The 16,415-nt window shown below is 43.3% G+C and overlaps 1 protein-coding gene across 1 annotated transcript in view; it reads right to left on the reverse strand.

Moving 5' to 3' along the window:
* Nucleotides 1–10,080: 10,080 nt before the first annotated feature.
* LOC311044362 (rho guanine nucleotide exchange factor 28-like) overlaps nucleotides 10,081–16,415 on the reverse strand; it is a 64,762-nt gene continuing 58,427 nt past the window's right edge. The window contains exons 37-40 of the mRNA XM_084055865.1: nucleotides 15,644–15,808; nucleotides 14,016–14,267; nucleotides 12,522–12,900; nucleotides 10,081–11,587 (exon numbers count right to left, since the gene is read on the reverse strand). Of these exons, the coding sequence (XP_083911991.1) occupies nucleotides 11,400–11,587; nucleotides 12,522–12,900; nucleotides 14,016–14,267; nucleotides 15,644–15,808 (984 nt within the window). The 3' untranslated portion in view covers nucleotides 10,081–11,399. The remainder of the gene's footprint in view (nucleotides 11,588–12,521; nucleotides 12,901–14,015; nucleotides 14,268–15,643; nucleotides 15,809–16,415) is intronic.

Genomic DNA, 16,415 nt, shown 5'->3' on the forward strand with positions numbered 1-16,415 from the left:
TCATTTACTTTTTTCTTGTTGTCACTTACTGTATGCTGTTTGTGTCAAAAAGAATTGCAGGCCTCTTTGCTACAACGGTCATGAATACCGCCTGTCTTTTTTGTCTGCTCAAAAATGTAATAGAGATTTATAAAAACAAAAACAAAAAAACTTTTCACACAGCAGTTCTACTGGTGAGCAGATCTACTACATTTGATTCGCCTGTAATGATAATTGATTGCCATTTTTTAAAAAGTTGTGCCAATCTTTGAATATCATTTTTAAAGCGAACATTTTTAACTCAAATCTTTGCTTCTGGGGCTGGAACAACATTTTAAGATGGGGGGTCAGTGGCCAAATACATTTAATCTTTGGGGTCCTTGACATGTAAATGTTTGAGAACCACTACTATAGCAACAAGCTTTTCAGAAAACTGTTAGGATTTAGAAGACATTTGTAGAAACCATTAAGACCGGGAAAACATCATTTAGATTTTAACCACTGAAACCATTATCTTATACTTGGGCTATTTATGCAAACAGAACAGTGCAAAGTATATGCAAACATAGAACAGTATATAAAGTAAATGAAATGGCACCAAAATAAATAAACTAGAAGAAAAACATAGTAAACTAGAAAAAGTGCTCCTCGGAGCACAACTCTCCGCCAGAAGACTTGTGTTGGGAATGTTGGGAATGTTCTATCTGTATAAGTGTCCTATCCGTCCTGTCTGTATAAGTGTCCTATCCCTCCTGTCTGTGTAGCCAATCAGATCACAGTATTTCACAGTATTGTCACGTGTCTCCCACTCGGTCACCGTATGGACCGAGTGGGAGTGAGCGAGTGGCCGGATTTTCGGTATTGGAATCTGGCTTATGACTCTTTCAAAGTGACACATGTATTTATAGGCCGCTATCCGTCCTGTCTATGTAAGTGTCCTATCTGTGTAAGTGTCCTCTTCCGTCCTGTTTGTGTAAGTGTCCTATCCCTCCTGTCTGTATAAGTGTCCTATCCGTCCTGTCTATGTAAGTGTCCTATCCGTCCTGTCTGTGTAAGTGTTCTATCCGTCCTGTCTGTATAAGTGTCCTATCCCTCCTGTCTGTATAAGTGTCCTATCCGTCCTGTCTGTGTAAGTGTCATATGATATCCCTCCTGTCTATATAAGTGTCCTATCTGTCCTATCTGTCCAATTATGTATCCTATCTAATTGTTACAGTATCCACCATTTCTCAGCCATTTCGTGATGGTTCCTGTCTTACCTCATTTTGAAAGTGGCACAGACACTTTCAAAATGACGCCATGTATTTATAGACCACTATGGCATAGTGGTCTATAAATACATGGCGTCATTTTTGAAATACTGTGATCTGATTGGCTAGTGACGCATAGTGACGCATAGTGACTATGCGTCACTAGCCAATCAGATCACAGTATTTCACCGTATTGTCACGTGTCACGTGAGGCTTGACCAATCGGTGTGTCATATTTAGAAAGTGAAAACAATACTCTCCTGGCGGAGAGTAATAATAATTAAATACTTGCACTCAGTGAGCTAAATAAAGTGTATGGTGCATTATGCACAGCTCAATTAAAGTCTCTGTAGCATAGAACATGGTACATAAAACATATATAATAGCACCAGAATAAACACTTTGTTGTGTATTATTTGCAAAAATAAAGAGTGTGTGGTGCTTTTGTATGTATGTTAGTATAAAGTATATTATTATTACTTTGTTTTATTGCTCATCCATGATCTAAGCTTGATTTTTGACAAAATGTGTTTCTCCTCATCTACTTTCCTCTTTATCACAGATAAATACGCAGCAGTGCATGAGTGGTATGACATTGTGATTGTTATGCCTGGATGTGTGACTGTCTTGTCCAGGGTGAACCGTGGCCTCACTCATCCGCAGGATATAAATCTCCCTGAAGGTGAGGATGAGTATGACAGTGGCAGTCATGATTACACTAGGGGTGCAACAGTTAATGTCAGTGAAATTATTCTGTATCTCTACCTCCTTCCTATTCTCTCCTAGTGTCAAAGCAGATACGACGATACATACTGTACGTTTTGATGGGTCTCATGATGATGATGTCATCATAGCGTGTAAAACCTGGTTGGCGTAGGTCCTTCGGGGTCCGTGGAGCTCGTTACGAGACAGCAGGCAGCTGTGGATTAGTCGCCCCTCGCGGTTGTTCAGTACACCTCGTATTGAATGCGACACTCATTCGGGAGCCTGGAAGACACACACACACACACACACACACACACACACACACACACACACACACACACACACACACACTGTGAATAAAGCCCACTTTATTCAGATCCTCAGATAGGGCCTTCCAGAGCATAGGTGACGGGCCACAGGCTCCATCATCCGTCCCCAGGTGAGTTTTAAAACAACTAAGAAAGCCCTATCTGAGGATCTAAGGCTGCACTCAGGGTCATACAGGACCAACACCATCTAAAATGTAATTGGGAACGTGGCCTTGGGATCCTGGCCGTCCTTAAAATCAAGTAGGTTGTAACATAAAAGCTACAGTATTAGCCAACACATCTATATTAGAATTCACCTGCTACTCTTCCGTCAGCAAATGCTTCCGCCAGTGATGCCCATATGATGACATCAGCCACCGAAATGTAATTCTGAAACGGAAAACGGCATTATCAAGTAAATGTACATTGTCTACACAACTGATTGTTTTTTTTATTACACACAATTCTGAATCCAAGAGACTGAGTGTGTGTGTGTGTGTGTTGTCTTTACCTGTCCACCTCCTAGCCTTCCTCCTCGTCCTCTTCATCCAACGGGTCCTTTTCAGCTTTCAAGAATTGGTGGAAGACGTAGAGCATGTAGGAGAATGGTACCAGCTGAAAGCAGAGGCGGACAATGTCGACCTCATCTCGTTGGATGAAGAAGAGGCCCAGGGGGTAGAAGACGAGGAGGAGTAGGCGCAAGACAGAGACAAACCCTACAGACACACATACAGTAAAAGATATACAGTATAAGAAAGAAACATTGCCAGAGGAAACCTGCATGGTACAGAGGGGAAGCTTAGTTCAATCCGTTTCCAATAATGCATCATGAACTCTTAACTTGGTAATATATAATAACCATGCTCTGTCCGTGTTATGACTACAGTATTCACAACAGTAAAGGCAATGAGCCTGAGTTACCTAATATGACAGAAACCTATCCATATCCCTGTTATTTCTGACCATTTGATCAAGGAAACTGAACGTTGGCAGTGTCGCTAGCCGAAAAGAACGATATAGACAGGTTTCCTGTTAGTAAACATTGAGAGGAATATGACCGCGCAGCTGCGGGGGGAAGCCTATGGGTGCGTTTGGAAATTACGCACCGGAGCACACTCGGCTATTAGTTTGTATTGGCCAGTGCGCTCACTGCCGCTCAGGGCTGTATTTTCGAACGCGCCTTCCACCCCCAGGCATGCGCAGATTGCGCATTCTGCTCTGTGATGACGTCGCTCGGAAACCCGTCTATAGGGCATAGCAGTGGCGGCCATTTTGTGGTGCCACAGATCGAAAGGAATACCAAACCGGTCGCCCCTAAATTACAGTCCCCCCGGATCGTAACGAACGGTCACCCCAGAAGTTCAGTCCCGTCACCCCCGCAAACCGTTCCATTTATTTCTACACAGAGGGGAATTATAATAATTTGTTTTTCTGTCTTTCTTCTTCTGTGCAGTTTGTGTTTTTATTTCTTTATTACACTGCTGGTCCCCTTCTAAGCTTGTATTATCCTTATTGAACTTTTAATGTATGCTATTTAATGATCCCTTCCATTAAGGAAAGGGTTCCAAATAATTTATTACTTTAACAGTTTGCAAATTTCACAGCTTTCCTGGAGCAGATGCACAGGTATTTGTATGGTAAACGACAAACATTCCAGGTGGAATGGTCTCATTTTGGTCCCAGGGGTAAGACATTTTAGATTAATGTGGTTGTGTGCAAAAACATGGACCCTATGATATGAATTGTGGGCGAGCATTCCGCACCGGCGGGTCGAGGGTTCTGGGCGAGCATTCCGCACCGGCGTGGCGAGTGGACCGTCGTTGTGGGGCGAGGGTTCTGCTCGTTCGGGGCGACCGGACCGGACCTGGGGTAAGTGGTCTACTCCTAAACAAGTGGCGAGCGTGTTTAGGGGCGACACTTCCAGTTATCAAAAGCCCATAGAGATTTCCGAAAATATATCATTTTAAGCCTGAAACCAAGCCATACAGGCTCCTAGTGAATCATGACCATAAAACATTTGAATCTGTGTACAAAAATATTTGATTTAATTATATGATGTACTGTATTTAATAAATAGCTTTGTTTTGCTGTTTTAAAATATTACAACCGAACAAGTTTGTTGTTGGCAGTGGTGTAAAGTAACTAAGTACAAGTACTCAAATACTGTACTTAAGTACAATTTTGACTTATTTTGACTTTACTTGAGTATTTTCAATACTTTTACTCCACTACATCTCAGAGGCATTTGAAAACTGTGGTTACTTTGCAGATTTTGGTCATTATTAAAAAACATACATTAACCACTACAGCCCTGTTTACATTTAGGCCATTTGAAAATAGCCCATCTGCAAGCACACAATGTGTCGTGATTTGTGAGCTTGTAGATCTGCTATTTACAAAGGATTTTTATGAATTTTATACATTTGAAAACTTGTGAAATGGGACAGTCTGCGTAGCGAGTACTTTAACTTTTGATATTTTAAGTACATTTTGATACCAATACTTTTGTACTTTTACTCAAGTAAATTTTGAATTCCGAACGTTTACTTGTAAGCAGAGTATTTCTACATTGCTGTATTGGTACTTTTACTTAAGGTAGGGTAAGTGATTTACTTTGGTTAAAATAAGTGTTAAATAGCTCTATATTCTGATAGTACTCATTGCTATAGAGTGTTTGCTCAGTAAAAGGAGTCTCCCATGTCTCTCCAGCTCTTTATTAAACAGAATAACCTGAAAATGTACCTATATTCTGTTTACTCAAGAGCTGGAGAGACCCCTGTGACCGAAGAAACGCTCTGTAGCAATGATTACTATCAGAATATTGTACTTTAACCTTTTTTTAATACTTTTTTTATTGGATGTTTTTGTAACATGATAAACACATCAGAATATAAGTACTTTAACCTTTTAACAAAAAGACAGACAAACAGAAAATATCACTTACCCTACCTTTAAGTAAAATATTTGAGTACTTTTTCCACCACTTGGTTGTTAGTCACCAGAAAAGCCTCTATCCATCTCTAACCCATCAAAATGCAAGCTAAAGACCAGTGGTGGAAAAGGTATTGACATTTTTCACTTAAGTAAAAGTATCAATACTGCAGTGTAGAAGTACTCTGATACAAGTAAAAGTCTGGAATTTAAAATATACTTGAGTAAAAGTACAAAAGTATTGGTATCAAAATATACTTACAGTAGTAGAGTACTCATTCTGCAGAATGTCCCATTGATTGACACTGATGAATGCAGGTGTGGAAGATGAGCAGGGACTCATTGACAGCATAGTTTTCAGGTGGGGAGAGGACGCTGACACTATAAAATAGTCAGTTGGACAAGACCAGGGTTTGGAGCACAACGTCTAGTGAAACGGCACTCGGGGACGGGAGGGGCCGTTCGTAAGTGCTAGTCTTGCCGGCGGTGAAGACAGTTAGTGAGGGGGAGCTAGATGGCTTTGTGTTAGGAGGAGGGGAGACTACATTTACGGTCTCCTGTAGTTAGATAGGTGGGAACTGTAGCGAGTGTGCGTTCACTTTGCTCCGCCGATCTGCTGTCTGTGCTAGCTGCCCTGTCCGGCACAGAGACTTGGACTGAAGCTGAACATTGTCCGCACTGTCACGTCGTCCAGCAAGCATCTCCCCGGGGAGTTGGACGACATCACGAGCTCAGACCCAGGGGGAGGGTCGCGCCTCCAGGGCGAGTTAAGTACCCGTGCAATAACTGTTGTGCACATGATATAGTTCTTGTACATTGTTTGTGGTGCTTCCAGGGTCTGAAATTACCTACCAGTTAACAATGCCTGAGCTTGATCTGCTATTTTCAAATGACCGAAATTGGATGAAGTGCTTAATGTATGTTTTGTAATAATAATCAAAATCTACAAATTAACTGACGTTCAAATAATTGTAGTGGAATAAAGGTACACCATTTGCCTCTGATATGTAGTGGAGTAAAAGTACTGAAATCGGAAATATGCCAGTAAAGTAGAAAATACCTCAAAATTGTACTTTGTTACTTGGTTATTTTCGGCAAGCGAGACCTAACAAAGTTAGCGCTGGTCCACAGTAGCTAGTGAGCTAAGATTTTAATGGCAAGATGAGCGATTGAGCAGAGCTAGGCTAAGTTAGCAACGTGTTTACCTTGGGTGAACGTCGTGTCTGACATTCTTTGGTCATTTGCAGGATTGCAAGGATTGAAAGTGTGTCGGGGTCATTTCGGTTGGTTGTCAGCTCCAGGTCAGGTAGTATTGCTGGCGGAAAGACCGCAACATTCCCCTCAGGATTTCAATGTGTTGGGGTCATCGTGGTGGAGGGTTGACAGCGTCAGGTCAGCTATTATCCCTGGACGGCTGGCCCGGACATTTCTGTTTGCAGAGACTGACGGTCTGACCAGTGACCACGCTTGCTGACGCAATGGCGGTCGTAGGTTTGTTAAAACGCAATGCGCATTTGAGTACGAATCTTGCCGTGCGCCGTGGGTGGTTGCACTGTTTAATCTGATAATTATAGGGAGTTGGTCATGAGCAGCATTGCGTACATTTTTAAGCTTCCAACATCTGCTGTCGGCAAATGTTTCCGCCAGTAACACGATTTGCTATCATTTGGGCAACACGTGTTGCCCAAATCACGACATCAGCCAACACGAGTGTCGGCAACGGCCATTTTCGAATTTCAGTTAGTGGTAAAACTAATACCCTAAGTGACCACCTGCTGGAGTTAATTGACTCCAGCATCATGGCCATGATGCTCGTGATGTTAACCATGGCTAGATAGTTAGCTCTGGTCCAGAGCGTTAGCGAGTAAGCAGAGGTACAGTAGGAGGATAAAGTTAGCCACTTTGTAGTCGGCACCTTCAGGGTGCCAGAATCGCCAGCTTTGGGAATGTCGTGCAGTTGTGTACCCGAAAGTAGAGACGCACTGTGATTGGTTCTGGCGCCAGAATCCATGGCTTCTCCCAGAATCCCCTCTCACGTTCGATAAACGACAGTAGCCATTTTGTCGCTATCCTGCGTGGCGTACTGTTTGCTTAGAGGAAGTCTGCTCGCTCACAACGATGATTTAAAAGGCTAGTGTTGCCAGTATGCGAGAGAAACAAGCAACCAGGTCAACAGTAGGATAAAGTTAGCCACTTAATTACCTCCAGCTGGTGGTGCTCCAACAACAATCTGGTGTGTTCAAATTGTTGGTCAATATTAAGGTGGTCAGCTCCTTGAGGGTGCCATTATCATTTGCCGTACCCGACAAAAACACTGTAGCGGCAGCCATCTTATTGTTGGTCAATATTAAGGTGGTCAGCTCCTTGAGGGTGCCATTATCATTTGCCGTACCCGACAAAAACACTGTAGCGGCAGCCATCTTATCGCTATCCGGGCCGGCGTGCGAGGAAGAGTGATCGCTCACGACAATGACTTAAAGGCCAGTGTTGCCAGTTTGCGAGAGAAACAAGCAACCAGGTCTATGAAAACAAGCCCAAAAGAAGCGAAGCTTCGCCCTTTTAATATACATTGGCTATTTGAAATAGCCGATATACAAGCTCACAACGTGTAGATCTGCCATTAAAAAACATATCTTAAGAATTTGAAAAATGTGGACTATCTTTGAAACATTTTATTGTTTTTATTGGGGTTATTTTAACTGGGAAATGGGATTAAGGGTCCAAATGGGTGAGGGGGGGGGGGGGAGGCTTAAGGGTCTACTAAAGGGGCCTTTAACTCTAACCTAATCCTAAACGGCAAATATGAAAATCTAAATAATATGAATACGCAACTGAAGTGAATAAGTAAAACACAGCAAAAAAATCCAAACCATGCAAATTGATGCAGTATTAATTAATGGCCCAGTATTATACTTATTCCTAGGCCAGGTTGCAGGTGCGACGGCGAGGAGGCCATGATGGACAAAAGGGAGAGCCAGGGGAACGGACACACCGGAGACGACGGACCAGTCACCAGCCGAGACGGGGGTGTACAAACAGCCAGAACCAGAGAAGCGATATAGGATGGTGACCAGTCTGACCACCCATATGATCCACGGACCACATCGTGCCCTGTGGAGGACCGAGAGAAGGAGGACGCGACCCGAGTATTGACGTACAATCTGCCTTGCCGGTAAGTCTTCAAACCGACAACAATACTTGTGGTCTCCGACTCATCCTAAACTAGATAGAAGTAGAACTGTTACATTGCTTTGAATGTGACTGGCGTACCTACTTGTCCTCCACAGGGACATCTGAACTGGTGGTGTGCGAGGTGGTGCCATCAACGCTGCTGTCCCCCCTCCCCCGGCTGATTTCACCTTGTATTGTGCTTTTATTTTAGTTGGTTGGGCTCTTTTTAGTTAGTTAGGCATTTTATTATTGTGTTTGGGCGATTTTAGATGCCACTGTATCAGGGTTGATTTTAATAAAACCTTGTTCACCTTTTCAATTTTGCCTCAGTTTTAAGTGTTTGCCTTAAAGGTAGGCTAAGTGATATTTTTTGGTTAAAACAAAAAGTATTTTGTTAAAATACTATATTCTGATAGTAATCATTGCTATAGAGTGTTTGTTCAGTAACAGGAGTCTCCCTGTCTCTCCAGCTCTTTAATAAACAGAAAATACATTTTTAGGTAGGTGTCAAAATCTCAGCCAATCAGGAGAAAGTACCCATTTTTAAGCTTAATTTGTATAGTGTTCCAGTTCCAATTTTGTCTGCTCATTTCTTTGTGTCATCACTTCCAATTTCACTCGTTTAATCTGTATCCTGATTGAGTTCTCTGTCCTGGTTGGATAAAATTGGAAATGAAACTGAAACGAAAATGCATTTTCTGTTTTATAAAGAGGTGGAGAGAAATGTGGACCTCTATGGGGACCTACCACGGGTCACAGACAAAGTCAGAGAGAAGGATGAGTGGCAGGGCACTGCGTCAGGCACCCGGAACTAGAGGCAAGAAAACTGACACTATGGGAGCCAACCCAGGGCAAAGGCAAGCAGCGCACCACCTACGTAGAAGGCTGGAAGCACAGCTTAGCTAACAACACTGCAGAGCTCAAGACCCTGATGTTAGATAGGACAGTGTCGAGGGCAGCGACTCAGGAGTCTGTGTTGGCTCTGACATCGCACGTAGAATCAACAATACATTTGAATGTCTCTGAATGGATTTTTGACAACATCAAACACCGATTCAGCTCCCCACAGACCTAGAAACCTCCCATTTTAAAACCGAAACAGATTCACTTGATGCACGGTGGAACCCACCTTCTAGTACAGTTATTTTTATTACTGCCTGTCTTTGGGCATTGCATGCTGGAGCAAGAGTTTTTTTTGCTGAATGATTGCTATAGGGTTAGATATTTTAGAAATTCATTGGTAAGACTGTGTGGGAACCCTGAAGTGCTGACCTCAGCTGACCAACAGGGCTTTTCCACTGCACCGTAGGATGGTTCTAAGAATGTCTTGTGCACGAAGCAGTTGAATTTTCGTCTTGGAACAGTGCGCAACGCAGCCTAAGCGTTCCTCTCTGGGAAGGCTTAATTCAGCGATTTGGTTTTAGGCCCTGCTGTGGGAAAGCACAAATGAGTGTCAACACACAAAAGGCTGCTGCAGATGCATGCCTGATTATATACTATTGCTGAACAATTGAGGAGACTATGAGGCATTTCCAAATCCACTATTCGTAAAAGTCTACAGTCAGTAACGCATGATTATAGTAAATGGCTCAGGCTCTCACCAGACACACTTTCTATGGTGTGCAATGTTGAAAGTCGCTCTAAAGCTCAGCATCAGGCCAAATCTTGAATAGCCTTCCATGACACATTTGCCTATAAGGTTAATCTATCAAAATAAACTAAACAGTGGCGTAGAACATTTTATATAGTTAATATGGCACTTGACAGTTTTGATTATAAAGATTACAAGGAAGGACAGAACAAAATATTAATGTAGACAGTGCAAGAAGCAGTTTTTACACAACAATAAATAAATGCTAACTTTTTCTTTACAATATTCACTTCTTGGATGTTTGGCACTTAAGTGACAAAACAACCCAAAAAGCATTATTTTAAGTGTCCTTTAACAGTGTGCATAGGTAGCTTTTGCATAAAACTAAACACATTAAACATCAATACAGTAATGTCTACGTATTCGTCATTTGGCCTATGGTCCCTCAAATATTTTTCTGGGCTTTAAATAAGCTTGCTAATACATAGGCCTAACAGCTTGGGTTGTTCACCTGTAAGTGCTCTCATGAACAAAATGTGACTATATACAGTACTCATTCGGTAGTCTGATTTCCTGGTCCCTGACTTTTAAGCCCAATTTATACTATTTATAACAGATTTTCTACTGAAAGGAATCACATTTTCCAGTTGAAAACCAGTTACATTGGATGGGGAAAAAGGACATAAGAAGTATAAATTATCATTCTAGTAATTCTGTCAGCAAAGTACTACAGATATTGACAAGGGAAGCAAAAGTAGACATTGAGTTACAAAGACAAATGAGTGGGAGCGCAAGTATAAAAAAAAAAGATTTTTGGACAAAGACATAATGGTTGGATAACAACAAAAAATAAGAGTGGTCAGTGATCGCACAACAAAGTGAAGGCACGTATTTTCTGCAAATGTCTGCTTGTTTCCATTGCCCCTTCCCTCATCTGATTATACAGTTTATTAAGGACTAGTCCACCCCCCACACACACACGTGCACAAAAACAGCTGTTTTTACACATTAAGTGTTGGCTCATACAAACAACTCCAGTGGCGGGCACAGAGTCTGATAAGGAAGGAACCAATCTCTTAAAAAGGTAGTCTGACAGGAATGTTTTTTGTTTTTTTTTTCAACTTGGGTTTTAACTTCCAATGGTGTGTTTTGTGAGCAGAACTTTGCCATAGGAAGTCACTTGGTTTAAATAGCCTGCATACTAAAAACAAATATGAATTTAATTGAGACGACTTATATTACACTTTTTTAAGCTGAGAATATATGGTGGATCAGTATTAGCCATAACCCTTTAGAAATGATATCTTGGCCTTTCAATCTCGAAGGCGAAATTGCACCCTCTGTCTCACACACACACACATTTTTCTCGGGCGCAGCTTGAGCAGGTGCAATATTCTCAGTCCAGTTCTATATAAGGCAGTATGTGTTGCTCACTCCTCCATCACAGTACTCAAGAAGACACTTTCATAGATACACAATGTTCTCTTCTCCTCCGTCCTCCCCATTCTGTCCTTCCAGAGAGAGGTATGCCTGTGGAGTAAGAAGGGGGTCGAGGGAGGCGGAGGTGGGGTAGTCCTCATACAGCCCCAGGTCTGTGATCCCCGACCTCCACGGTGCCACAGGACACCTTTCCGATGGGGGGCTGAAGTCTGCTAAAAGGAGACAGAATACGGCCACGTTTATTATACGAGTGGTTCTCAAACGTTTTCATTTCAAGGACCCCGTGTTTGGCATGCATTAGGCCACAGACCCCCCTTAACGAGTCTATTTGGTTCCATTTGTACACTCCCAGAGTTACAGACCTGTAAGTGTCCATTTGGTTCCCAACTATCAATCATTGATAGCTGAGGACCCCCTGAAAACCCATTTAAGGACCCCACTTTGAGAACCACTGATTCATACTTCATGGCTTGACAAATAGCCGATGTACACACGGGCTTCGAATGCTATCAATGCATTGAATGGGAGATTATCACGTTTTATCAGACCATTGAATGTGACGAGTAGGCGATACACGGACCTACCCGCGATTTGTCAGACCATTCATTGGGCGTAATCAGGAGCTACTGACCTACGTTGGAGGCGGAGCAGTCCCCACAACAATATTTACGATTCTGTGCCTATCGGTACATAACTCCAACGGCGCTGAGTAGGCTCAGGCGAGCGTCGCACCGATCCGGACGGCAACTCGGTCGCTTTAGCTCCCTCGGTGGTCCGTCGCGGGGCTCCAGCTCGCCTGAGACTGCGCGCCTCCGTCATGGTCCGAAACCAAAACAACCAAAACCGAAACTGAACTATTTAAGTCATCTCCGTTGGTAGGTCAGTATGTCTTGATAACACCCAATGAATGGTCTGATACATCGCGGGTAGGTAAGTAGGTCGCCTACTTCGCCCATTCAATGGTCTGATAAAACGTGATAATCTCCCATTCAATGCATTGATAGCATCCGAATCAGGTGATGTACAAGCTTACGTGTTGCATCGCAATGCGTTGAGCTTGTGTATCTGCAATGTTAGGACATTTTCACCAATAATAAAGTCGTTAATGGACATCACAGGAAAGCTATGTGAAGTATGTATACTTACTGTTAGTCCTCCGCTGCTGTGAGCTGAACCCACTGCTGAGGGAGTGAATGGGGGTGTTGACTGGACGGGGGAAGCCGTGGCTGCTGTTGAAGTGCGGGTACGCTAGACCAGCATCTGGGGGTGGCTTGCCGTGCGCCTGGCTCAGCAGAGTGTTGAGGCTGTTATAGAGGCTGGAGCTCAGGCCAAGGTTGGGGGTGAGGCCGGGGCTGTGTGTCGGGCTGTCCTGGTTCTTCCTCGGCCCAGAGTTGAGACTCTGATGGTGCTGGTTGTTGTTGTGGCGGTGGTGGTGAAGGTGATTCTGCTGCAAGGAGCGGAGCAGCAAGGCTTCATTCTCGTACACTGAACCGTCCAGGCTGCCTGATCGACTGTGACTGCTTCCCTGTGAGGAGGACGTGAACAATGGGTGGAATGCAGAAGAGAATGAACCTTAACCACTTAAAACCGATTTGTTGACAGGGTTCCCCTGGGGTCTAGTTGGCCCCCTATTCTTTCCCTTCTGCACCAAATGTCCTATCTACAAGCTCACAATGTGTCAAGTTGTCACAACGACAACATGACCCGTGAGCTTGTAGATCTGCTATTTTCTGAGAATGTATTCTGTTTTTGCCAAATATTCACCTATTAGTCCAGGGGCCAACACTGATATTTTCACAAATTGGTACCACCTAAGGTGACCGTAAAGTTTTTGTATTTTTGTCTTCCTACATGTCTCTAGTATATATTTTGGTACGATAACCCTTCCAATCTTGTAGCTTAATGGCAGTTATCACTACCTACCGGCTAATGTATCCGGTAGGAGACACAAAGTAGAATCTTTGTGTCTCCTACCGGAAATACACCCAGGCATCAAATTATTGCGACAAAAAACAAAATATATCCATGTATTCAAGGCTTCATGGGGTGTGCAATTGATAACTTCTCAGATTTTTGGTGTTTGCAAAAAGACTGCTTTCCATAAGCTTGTAAAAGTTGACCCTCCTTCGGTCTAGGGTGGTCATAGCTGAATGGGTAGAGAGTCCCCCTGGGAAACTTAAAGGAGGAGTTCACCCAAAAAATGATTTATTTTCTATCAATTGCACACCCCATGAAGCCTTGAATACATGGATATATTATGTTTTTTGTCGCAATAATTTGATGCTCGGGTGTATTTCCGGTAGGAGACACAAAGATTCTACTTTGTGTCTCCTACCGGATACATTAGCCGGTAGGTAGTGATAACTGCCATTAAGCTACAAGATTGGAAGGGTTATCATACCAAAATATAAACTAGAGACATGTAGGAAGACAAAAATACAAAAACTTTACGGTCACCTTAGGTGGTACCAAAATATGGCTTGGCCCCTGGACTATATATGACATGCCCAGAATAGAGATGCAAGGGTTCATGTGGTTAATACCAAGATAGACGTTGAAAGTATAGAAATGCATGTCCTGGCTATACTCATTCTATCATCCATTACATTCGCTCTATGGCTGTAACCTTCTGTTTCTTACCTGGTAACCATCCATGGGTATCATAACGGGGAGGCTGCTTTGGCGGTTGTGTCTCCAGGTCTGGAGTAGCCTCTGCTGGGCTTCAATCTTTTCCCTTTCCATGGCCACGCCCCTCTGGCCATCCCTCAGCATGTCTAGATTCTGCTCGTACTCCAATAGCTGGGCTTCCAGCTCCTTGCGTTCGCAGTGCAGCCTCTCTGCCTCCAGGAGGCACTGTTGCTCACGCTGCTCTAGCAGACACTCCTGTTCACTCTGTGAGAACACAGAAGGTTCATGTTGGCCATCAGGGATAAACAAATACACCAATATCAATTTCAACCTGACATCCTTATGTTGGGCATGTCAGCATAAGCAAAATGTTTTAAAAAAATTGTAACAACACATTGTGTGAGCAGGTAGATAACACAGGGCATAAGTGGATAAAACTTGCAGGTGCTGTAATGCTAGGTTGCTATTTGCATGTGGAGTGTCACATGGGTCCCCATCAGACTGTCGTAGCCAATGAGGTGAGCTGAGAGCTGAGAGTTCAGCACCAAGGACAGTACCGAGCCCTGGGACAGTTGGTTGAAGGTAGCCTGGTAAACCCTCCCTCCGGAAATCTCATTTCCATTTGATTTCAGGAGTGAGTCTGGCATGAACGCCCATTCTGCAATATTGGCTATGTACGCCAAACAGACGAGCCTATCAGCATCGTCGCACATCGTTCTGTGATTGACAGCGACAGTTGGCCAATCAGGTGGCGAGTTCGAGTGAGCCCGAATGGCACAGCCTGTGCAGCCTGAATACAGCCGACAAAACACGAACGGCAGCCATCTTTTCTGTCCGCTATTTTCTCCGCTGTTTTTTTTTACTTCAAAAAGCTCTCAAACTTCTATTTTGAGGCACGGAATTTACTTATAAGATATAGTTTGGATAGAATTTAGTTGTTAAACTTCATATAAGTGGTCAATTAATCATGACAGAGCCTATTTAAAAATAAAAATTCAGAGAACCGGCCGTGGCGGGCAGTGACACACATATATCCGAATAAGGCAACCTATTTTGGGCATGGCCGTCTCAAAAGCCCCGTTGCGTCACATAGTCTGGAGGTGGTAAAAATGAACTGCTGATTGGCTGAAGGGGTTGTCAGTCAACGGTATTACTCCCGCCCAACTCCAGCCCACAGCCAATATTGCACCATGGGCGATCAGGCCAGACTCACTCCTGAAATCAAATGGAAATTAGATTTCCGGAGGGAGGGTTTACCAGGCTAGGTTGAAGGAAGGTACTGTATGATCGCACTCAGAATGTAATGAGTGCGTGGACGATGCAACGCTTATCAGGATTTCACATTTTAAACCCAAACACACATATCCGAACACATAAAGGCAGGCCTACCAAAGACTCAATTCAGATGATCAAATGAATGCATAATGAATGTTCATGGACACGTTCTAAAGCCTACCCTTTAAGATCAGATCTTAATAAGATCATCGTCATAATACTCACCTACAATTCATGACTTAACATCCCATACTTGTGTAGTGATGCTTTTTGTACTCATGTGTGGTTAATAACTGGCAAGGCAAGTCAATAGTATTATAGCTGCTTCATAGATTTGCATTTGGTGTACAAACCCTGTTGCTTACCTGTTGTTTGTCCCGGGCCAGACACTCTCTGTCCCAACGCTGTTGCTCCTGTCTCAGCCTCACATGAAGCTTCTGCACCTCATCCACCTCTTCTCTCTTCCTCTCCAAACTCTTCCTCTCCACCTCCTCTCTCCGCCTGTCAAGACTCCTCTGCTTCTCATGATCCTGGATGACAAAGGACACAGACTTAAACAACCTATTGTATATACTTAGTTTACAGAGATCCGCTCCTTTTCCCATCAACACCAAAATCTGAAATTAGCTGATTTACAAGCCTGCAACGCGTCGCATTGCGTCGCATTCAGAGCTTGTACATCGGCTATTTTCGGCGATTGTTTGCCACAGAATAGGGACCCTAGGGAACAAGAGGTTAAACTCCATCAATCATTTTTTATCAAAGGCAGTCGTGAGTTCTACCAAATCATCTGCAGGAACTTGGTGGCTGGGTTTCATCCATGGTACTTTCCTTAAAGACGCACTGAAGTGACATTTTCGGTCATTTTATTTTGAGCCTGAAACGTCGGCTCAACGACTCTAAACCAATCAGAAGGTCCCATCCCTTCAGGCTATGGGACGTTGGATCTCAATCACTTCAGCCGTGCGCAACACGGCTAGTGTTTGTTTACAAGTTAGAGAGAGACGGCCAGTGAAGAACGTTTGCTACTACCTAGCTTATTTCTAACCTATAATGTTTTCAGATACATATTTTAGTGTGCAGATGAAGTTTAAAATGAGTAATACACTCATCTTCAATGAGATTCAAAACGGAGTA

Source organism: Gymnoscopelus microlampas, assembly GCF_963454915.1.
Source record: "Gymnoscopelus microlampas genome assembly, chromosome: 4".
NCBI lineage: Eukaryota > Metazoa > Chordata > Actinopteri > Myctophiformes > Myctophidae > Gymnoscopelus > Gymnoscopelus microlampas.